The sequence below is a fragment of the Pyxicephalus adspersus genome, chromosome 1 (assembly GCF_032062135.1).
Source record: "Pyxicephalus adspersus chromosome 1, UCB_Pads_2.0, whole genome shotgun sequence".
NCBI classification, from domain to species: Eukaryota; Metazoa; Chordata; class Amphibia; order Anura; family Pyxicephalidae; genus Pyxicephalus; species Pyxicephalus adspersus.
The window spans coordinates 68,807,024-68,816,850 of NC_092858.1; the positions used below are offsets into that span (position 1 = coordinate 68,807,024).

General features: G+C 36.4%; 1 protein-coding gene across 2 annotated transcripts; it reads right to left on the bottom strand.

Annotated features, from left to right (window-relative positions):
* Positions 1 to 338: 338 nt before the first annotated feature.
* LOC140332083 (lysozyme g-like) lies at positions 339 to 8,185 on the bottom strand. Of its 2 annotated transcripts, none has more exons than XM_072413389.1 (6): positions 8,163 to 8,185; positions 7,579 to 7,636; positions 6,859 to 6,957; positions 3,403 to 3,599; positions 2,604 to 2,742; positions 339 to 742 (listed from the first exon to the last, which is right to left on the bottom strand). In XM_072413389.1, the coding sequence occupies exons 2-6, from the start codon at positions 7,616 to 7,618 to the stop codon at positions 609 to 611; spliced, it is 609 nt and encodes a 202-aa protein (XP_072269490.1). In that variant the 5' UTR covers positions 7,619 to 7,636; positions 8,163 to 8,185; the 3' UTR covers positions 339 to 608. The 2 variants fall into 2 exon arrangements, with proteins under 2 accessions (XP_072269490.1, XP_072269484.1); XM_072413383.1 differs by lacking the exon at positions 8,163 to 8,185 and adding an exon at positions 7,728 to 7,809.
* Positions 8,186 to 9,827: the final 1,642 nt, after the last annotated feature.

A 9,827-nucleotide genomic window follows, 5' to 3' on the forward strand; every position in this document is an offset into this window, starting at 1 on the left:
GGGATGGGGAAGGGTCTGTCCTGAGGCATGTCATTGGGGTCCTGTCCTAGGACCTGTCTTTGGGGGTCTGTATTAAGTACTGAGGCGTACACTGAAAAACTACACCGAGGCCTGTTATTGGGTATTTGCACTGGACTTTTTCTGCATGGGTCTGCATTTAGAGTCTGTTTCTGGGAAAACTGCTTTTTTTTCTCTGGAAACAAGGGGTGAATTTTTTCGATGTTTGCCACAGGCTATTCTTACTCTTTCAATGACCCCCTCCCCGAACTCTTATATTTACTCATCCTATATTATTATAGGATAATACATATTCATAAATAAAGGCACTTAGTCATGACTGCTTACATAGATTTCATTTTTATTTTTGTTTTGCTAACCAGCATATTAAAAATACATAAAGTTAGAAAAGGCAAAAAAGTATTAGAATTATCAGAGACAATATGATTACACTGTAAGGAATGTACAAAGATCTGGAGAATACATTTAGAAAATAAAAATGTAAAATGAAGCACTGACAGTATGACATATTCTATGTTTTAGTGAAGCTGTATTTATTTGCCAAAAAGCCGAATTTCTTTTCAAATAATATGCTGTAATAGAGGCTTTACTTAATATCCATTAGCTTTGAAGAACTGTGATCGTCCAACAACATCATTGGCATAATCTCTTCCAGTGGTGCGACTGTCAACATCATTTATGTTCCTCACATTTCCACTACCGGCATTGTATGCAGCAATAGCTCCTGTATGAAGTGTACAACAGTTAGAATGTGCATACTATGTTAGACCAGTGTATGGTAATTGCATTATTAAAGATCACCATATAATCACTGAATGTAATAGGTCTGTGAGACCAGAACGACCTTCTTCCATAAAGGCAGAATTTTGTATATCTACTTTGTTAAAACTGCTTTTTTTATACACTCTTAGATAACTCATCAGTGCAATATTCCATTCAGTCAGCTAATTCTGAACTTTTATGCTTGCTTCTTAGGCTTTTGATTTATTATGCATCTCAATGGGCACAGGGAGACATCATGGGTGGGTAGGAGCAGGCCATGTAAACTTTTTCAAGTCCTCTGCCTTTTAGATAGCATAAACAAATCACCCCAGATGACTGGAATGTTAAGCTGCGTACACACGGCAAATTTTTCTCGCCCGATAATCGGTATCGGCCAATTATCGGGCGAAAATCTGCCGTGTGTACAGTCGGTCGTCGTCCATCGTCCGACGACCGTCCTGGCGGATCCATGGACGATGGACGACGACCGATCCTAATGAAAGGGAAGGGGAGAGCGCGCAGCAGGGTGCCGCTCCGTTGCTCTCCCCCTCCCCTCTCCATAGAGCATGAACGGTGCTGTATGTACAGCATCGTTCATGCATCGTGCAGTCTTTTCTCGTTGGAAAGGATCGTGAAAGATCCTTTCCAACGAGAAAAATTGCAGGTGTGTACGCAGCTTTAGGTGTATCTGTTGGCTTTATGTAAACCTGGAGCTCAGAGTGTTTTTATCTTTTGCTGGGTATGGCCCATTGCACCTAGTCATGACCCTTGCCTCCTAACATGTAGGCTAATGTACCTGTGAAGGCTATTACCTTAAATGAATAAACTACTCATTTTATTTTAATGTTGTCTTTTCTCTTTCAGTAATGTAATACAGTGACACAGGGATTTTTTTGCAGTCTGCTGCACAGATAGCAACAGTGCATTAAACTCCATGGTTTATATGTCGAACAGGCTGAAGGGTTTCCCAGGTGCTCCAAGCACCACATAATTTATATAAATTATGTGGTGCCACATAATTTATATAATGTGGTGCTCCTTAATAGGCCGTTTTCTTATGATCAATATTATATACTATTTGCAGTACTTACATACAATGAAATTATCCAGTATAACAAGTCATTTTTTCTATTCTGCATGTCTATGTAATAGGCATGTTATGTTCACATTTTCTCCATATTTACATGGAGACCAAACTGTTCAGCAAAGTGATGGTGACTGGAGTTTGGGTAAACTATAATGCCACCTGAGGAGATTGCATCATTGATTCCCATTGGCAGAATACTCTTTTCAAACACCTGATCCCAATCACTCTCACTTTTTCTAAAATTTAGACGTTACAAACATGTGAAATAGAAAAAAAGGATCCATATACTCAGTATTTCTATTATATGTATTAACTATATATAGTGTAACTGGCTGGCAGTATTGTGCGATTCCTCATGGAATTTAAAGATGGGGTTGGTGTACATTTTACAAGTGTAAAATGATTAAAAATAGGAATGTGGGCATGTCCTAAAAACAATATAATCATTTTAACATCATTATTTTTTTTTTTAAGGTTTTGCAAACCTGAAAAACTGAAAAGACTATAATTATAAAAATAACAGACTATTGCCAATATTCATTTGTCACTAAAGTAACTTAACCGCCAGATCTCTACACTGCATTTCCGGTGGATAGGATTGCTGCCAATACTTACCTAGCTCTTATAAAACAAAAACAGGAGATATGTCTGTGAATTACTAATGTGTATAATACCATGGTGAAAAAAATAAGGATAATGCATTTAATAGAGATTTTGTTTTAAACAGGGTTTTTACCTTTAAGTATTTTTTCTTTAGATTGCCCTGGAAATTTTTTCTGGATTAGATTGTACATTGAAATGAAAATATCTGTTGCCTGGGCAATGTGTTCTTCACTATTCCAGGCTCCCCGTATTTTGTGGTACCTTTTGTCAACCTGTAAAAAAAAGGACAAGGTTTATAAACAGATTTAATGAATGCAAAAAAAGTCATGCACTACAATATTGCAATCACTGCAGCCGCACCTTTATTATTTCTTATTGAGTATCATGTTTTATGTATGCGTCCACATTGCTGCAATCTAGCAATGTCCTAGGAGGAAAGTGTTTAGATATGATCTGTGACACAAACACATAATAAATATGTTATTTAAAGGAGTAGGGCTCCCCCAAAAAAGTGTAGCATGCCTTGCTTTTGGTTGTGAATTCTAATTTCTTTTGAAAACGGGTACATTCAAAAACCATTTTGAGCAGTCCCACCTTTTGTCAGATTACCAAATACAGCATAAACTCACACCCTTCCTCCGTGCCTATGTACTTGTATTCTGTGGATGCAAAAATTCCAGCAAATAAAATGTGCTACTATTTCTGTGGGATACTGTAATAGAAATCTCTTTCTTTGTTGGAAAATATGAAACCTTGTAAATGTATTATAACACCTTAGTCTTTATAGACTTATTCATTTACAGTGAACACGGAATTCAAACATGCCTTGTATTTTATTTACAAATAACATACTGTGTGTATCATGTAAAGATATGGAATAATGACGGCAGTGCTTTATGCTTATGTTCTATATATAAACATATTCCCAGTACCTGCATCAAGCCAAAGCCATTGCCACCATCACCCCAACCATTTTTCAGAACGTTTCCACCACGTGATTCCCGAGACATAATACCAGCAATATTACAGGGATCAATCTGCTTCTTTTTAGCCACTGAGAGGATTTTACTCTTATATTTATTTATCCGTCCTAAGTCATTCTGAGCCAATTTTTTTGAAGCTGCCACTCCTGGATAACAAGAAAAAGATTAAATGATGTCAGTTTTTATTGTTATGGAAAATGCAACGAAAGTTTGTAAAATGTAGGGTTAAAAATCGGTGTAGGAAATGTTTAATGTGATTACATCATAGGAACTTTGGATAGCATTATAGCCAAAAATATTCTTAACACTAAAAAATGAAACGCACAAAAGCAATGGAAATTTATGGCCACAGCCTTTATAAATTTTTTATTAACTAGCTTTATATCACAATGTATCATAGATTATTTTAAAACCTTCTTTCATACAACAAAATTATCAAAACATTCACTGTCACAGAACTTAGCCTCTATGGGTCTTAATTACCGGTAATAAAGCTCTCCAAGGCTGGAGAGGATACACTTTCATCATTGAGACTGGGTGATCCTGCAACCCTGAAATGGATTTCTTCAGTCATTTGCTAGCAAATGTTTTTAATCCTGGACTATGACTCCAGTTCTCAAAACAATTTAATAACTTACACAAGAAAAAAAAAAGCAATCCACTCCCTCAAAGGAAGAGCTTTTGAACCCGTTAATTACAGGGGTAAAAAGTTTGTCTACCTTTATTGGTTCTCTGAAACACCGAAAGCAGTTTCAGCAGGAGGACCTGCTGCTTGCCAATTGGTTAACTCTTAGGTAGGATCTTAATTACCATTCTTTTGTAAAAACATATAAGAAAATTCTAGAAAGACGGAATGTGAAATAGAAAGAGTGGCAATTGCCCACCCAAACTTGCTGGAATAAGTGCCCAGCTCCCTTTCATTCCAATCTGTATATTAGGTGTCATAGTTCCTGGGTAAGACAAATAATTCATACTTATTGGGTAGATAATAAAAGTTAAAATGTATGCCAAAACTTTTTTTGAAGAAGAAGAAGTGTTCGTAGCTCTGTCAGAATTCTGCGGCTATCTGGGTCACTTTGCAAGTAACTGTCCTTTAACTACGCCGATGCTCAATCTCTCAACTTCCCTGTTGCCTTCCCGCAGCTATAAGGTGGCAAAAAAAACAATATTATCCTGACTAGCTCGTGATTCCCGAGACATAATACCAGCAATATTACAGGGATCAATCTGCTTCTTTTTAGCCACTGAGAGGATTTTACTCTTATATTTATTTATTCGTCTCAAGTCATTCTGAGCCAATTTTCTTGAAGCCGCCACTCCTAGATAACAATAAAAGGAAAAAATATATTGGAATACCCCCCATTCATTCTTTTTCCCCTTTTGGGTAATCCAAATTTTAAACCAAGCTGCTCTTCTGCAACACCTTAATTTTTGAGGAAGTTGTCACCACAGTCAAAGATCTCCTACACTTCCATAATAATAGGACACTAATTTACAGGAACTCTCTCGAAAAATTCCTGACATCCCACTGCCTCTAGCACCCTTGTTTTAACCTAAAGCTTACGCTACTTCCATCCTCTGACACTGGAGGCACTGCATTGGTTACTCCCTAATCTACTCTGGTTTCTCTATGTGACTGAATTGTTTCCCCCACCTTTCTGCAGCTAAATGACTTCATCAAAAACTTTTGCTATCAAGTAGTCCATTACAGCTGTACTCACTATTACTTCATCGCTCACCCCAGAATGGGCAATCTTGGGTACATTTGGTGAGAATGGCACCTGAAACTCTAAGGCAGCGCTCAGCCACTGGTGGTCTGTGGGAAAATTTCTCTCCAGTCTTGGACAGCTTTAATAAATCAGGTCCATTAAATACCCCAACTAAATAGAAATTGCACCAATATTCCCAGCTCATTCATGCATCGTGCAGTCCTTAGTCATTGGAAAGGATCGTGAAAGACCTATTCCAACGACAATTATTGCACGTGTGTATGTAGCTTAAGGGAATAATATGCAAATCTAATAAAATGAAAGTGTGTAAAATGCAAGAAAATTATTCCGCAGCATTTTTTTTTAAACACTTTTGTAGCATTAGCATTGACGATGCATGTTCACTAAAGTACACTAAATTCCCAAAGCATAGAAAATGTTTTTTATTTATAGGTAGGATATTACAGGTTATAATAGAAACCATTTTTGCTTTTGTTTTTTTTTTTTTTTTTGGTAGTTTAGAATTTTGTTGCTATCTGGGTCACTTTGCAAGTTACTTTCCTGTACCTAGGCTATTGCTCAAACTCTAAACTTCTCTATTGCTTAACACCTTCCTGCAACTAAAAGTTGACAAAAGGAACATTGATTTTATTGAACAATTTCACATACAAAAACAACCAGGCTTATACAGCAAAACATCTGGTAAACACAGCATACAGGGTGATAGGTACATCCGATAATGGTACATAAAACTCTGGCGTAAGTAAAAACAGTGGCTGTACTGTACCAGCCTATCAAACTCCATAGACTATAAAAATACGGAAACAACAGATAAATAAACAACAGAAAACAAGAAATGAGTCAGAAAGAAAAAACAAAGCTAAGCAGGGGAATAGGAGGGGGGGTGGGGGGAAGAAGTGGGGGATACAAACAAAGGTGGATAGGAAGCACAGTGGCGTCTGGAACCAGCAACATATAAAACCTGTAGATTGGTGTAGTTGATATCCCAAGGTTCCCATATCTGTTCAAATTTTGCAACCCTGTTTCCGAGGACGGCAGTGAGGTACTCCATCAGGCGTATGTCTTGAATACGAGCAAACAAATCCTCCATAGAGGGGGGCAGTCTGGATTTCCATTTGGTGGAGATTAGCGTACGAGCAGCAACTAAAATATGTGTAATAAGTTTACGGGCGGACTTGGGGAGGTCCATAAGGGGCAATCCCAGCAAGTGGTGGAGCAGGTTCAGGGGAAATCATTGTTGAGTCACGTCCCCAATTAGTCCCCATAATGGGACCCGCAGCGCCAGCAAGCCGGATCTACCTCCGGAAACAGGCGGTGTAACACCGCCGGCGTATGATACCAGCGGAACAAAATCTTGTAATGCCTATAATAATCTTGTAAAGGTTTTCTTTACAAAGCGTAAATATTGAGCTTTTATTGGCCAGAACATTTCTGGCTCATAATATGATAATTTGTCCCTTTTCCTCTCTCTTTTTGGATAGATATAAACACCTCTATTTAATTAAATAATTTAAAAGGTAAAAACTTTTCAAATTATTATTTAATATAAAATATATATTGGTATTTTGCACTAAATCTTTTATTGAATATGCAAATTATTTAATTTTAAAAAGCTAATCTCTTACATTATTATTATTCTTATATAATCTATTACATTAAAATTATAATGACTTACCACAATATCTCAACCGGTCTTGTCTGGCTGTTGTACATGAAGCACCAGTTGTGGAAACTTTGTTGATATCACCATACTTTCCTGATGTATATACAATGGCTAGAAAAAAAAAACATACTCAGGGTCAAGTCCGATTGAGTTTTTGCCACCCAAAGTGTAACAAGTTTAATAACTACTCTGCTCTGCAATTTCCCTAGGTTTGTGTCTTTGAAAACTTTCAATTATGACATCTTTATTTACTGCCAGACCTTAAAAAAATAGAAAACCACTTGTAAAAAATCAACCTTTAGGTGTGCAGAGCAAACATGCATATGACTTTTCAGTATTTGCTTGAGGTTTCTGTGGCTCAGTACATGCCTAGAAAATGTACAAGTCTCCTGCTAAGAAAGAAAAACCTATAGAGAATAGAACCTATAGACACAGAAGATGTGGATTCTGGCTTCCTTATAAATGCACAGAGGCTGTGGAGGATTCTAGCATACTCACATTTGCATGAAAATGGTGTATGTGATGGATCCTTTATTCTGTCCCCCTAATTTAGGTGTACTACCCAAGGAATCAAGACTAAAACAGTTCCTGATGTTGAAACAAAGCCTAGGTACCTGTATATCTATAAGAGCCAAGCTTTCGTTTTATGTTGATGTTGAACATGCCCTACATTTTTAATATGTGTAAAGATTGCAATTTAGATTATATTTTATACAATTTTTTTGTACTTACCAGCCAGAGTAGAAAGAATCACAATTGTGAAAAACCCCATGTTGGTGTTCAAAAATATCTAGAAAAAATAAAGACATTGATGCAGCATTTCACATCATTTTACAAGGTTCAATATCACAGGTAACAAAATCACAAGTTAAAATACTTACCTAAATACTCCTTGCTGATTTGTATTTGGAAAGAAGCTTGATGAAAGTTTTTAAAGAAATCTTAAAGGAAGGGTGTGGTTTCTGGTTTAACTGGACAATATTGCAAAATCTTTGTAAATATTGTCTTGACTAAGTATTTGCATAAATGACCTATAAAACTTAAGAATGATTTTTTATACTGCCAAAATGGATTTATGTGCCAGCTGGATCAAACTGATCATAAAGCCAGCTGGATATAATAACACTGGTGTAAATTGAAGGCAAAGATGGCATTTGCCATTATAGGTTTATACTTATAATACCAACAACACTTTTTTTTATTTACTCCCTCAACTTAAATGAAAGTTTTTTTTAAACTCCCCGAACTTCTGTCCCCTCTGAATGCTTTAGCCATAATGAGATGCACAACATATCTGCACATTTTGAAAACCTTACCTGCCAAAAGTTGTGTACATGTATGTACAGCCAACAAGAGGCTTTCTCAAAGTCCACCAAGAAAAAGTTGGGAGGGTTCTTTGACCACCGAGTCTATGTCTGGGTCTTCACTTGAACTTAGGGAACATAACTGGTCTATTTAGGAAGTCAAAAGCAGACTGCTGGAAGCTATCTGACGTCCCATCTTATTTGTGCTAAACAGATTTTTTACCGCTAGTAAGAGAAGGAACTACCAAAGAGGTAGTTAGCTGCCCAGCCAGGCTATTTTTTGTTTTGTTGTTTTCCTGTCTTCACTGGCATTTTTGTGCTAATATAGTCTGTTGAAAGTCTGTTACCATGAGTTATCCCCCACAACAAGCTCAAAATGGATCAAATGGTGATCAATGCTTGAGCAATATGGCTTTTTCTTGTGGACCTCTCTAGGTTGGCTTAATTTGTGACAAATGTATTGAACCAAATCTCTAAGGAGAACTGACTTGGCAATACAAATATATACAACCTGGCATAATATATATGGCCAGGAGTGATGGGTAAAATCACCTGATTTTGGTTCTGTAGCAGCTATGGTTAGGCTAGGTTAGAGGTCACATAAACAGAGGCCATAAATAAAAAAATATTATAAATCTGCGTCAATATACTATAATTGCTATACACTAATGTCAAGCTTAGCTATACCTTACCTATTCTTGTAAGTTGAGAGGGGCCTACATCCTTGTCCACACGCTATACCTGTTATTTCTATCATTTTTAGTAGACACCTTCCATTTAGAAGTTTTTGTGGCTGCTACTTTCATTGGTCGCAGCAGGCTTAGTACATCTGGCAGGAAACGCATAGGTCTGCTAAAACAACCTGAAATGGCCTTTATGGTAACTGAAATTATTCAGATTGAAGCATATCTGCAGGACATTTTTATAAAATCCACTTAAAAACTGTCTTTTTTAGTTATTTGCATATTCTTATTATGCCTATAAATGATCTTCCTACAAAGTGGTTTTTAGGTATTATGTAATTCCAATAATCACTGCATGTCTCTCACCACTACAAATCATATAGAAAGTATATAGAAAACATCCTTTCACTTCCCTATTTCATACCAGATGAAGAGATCCAAAAAAATATAATAAATGGGAACAAAGAAATGTGATTAAGTAATTTACTTGTTTCACTGTGCAAAAAGGTGCAACAAATACGTTCAATGTGTGGAATACAATATACTGTATAATTCTTATATAAGAAAAGCAATTTTGTATGGTAAGAGTTCTGTTTTCAAATATACAATTAATATTTGTCAAATAAAGTGAATGTTTTGGTATTGCACAGCTAAGCACAATTACGACATGAAATTTAAGGCGTTTACATCATTCTACAACCAGAGGAAAACGTCTGTCACGTACTCATATTATCCAAGTAGTCTAATAGTGAAGTTGCCGTATAGCAGTATTTGGACAATTGTTACTGGTTATTTAATAAGAACACCCACTTTCTTAGTATGATGGACTACAAATTTAGGGATTCAACTGAAAAACCCTGGAATGTTATAAACCAGTATGTATATAAGTATGTAACATATCTTCACACATGAATTAATTACCCACCTTAAATACCCACCTTAAAATTTGGACTCTGCTTTGTCTGTCATTTATTAGCTACCCAGTGCTTACATT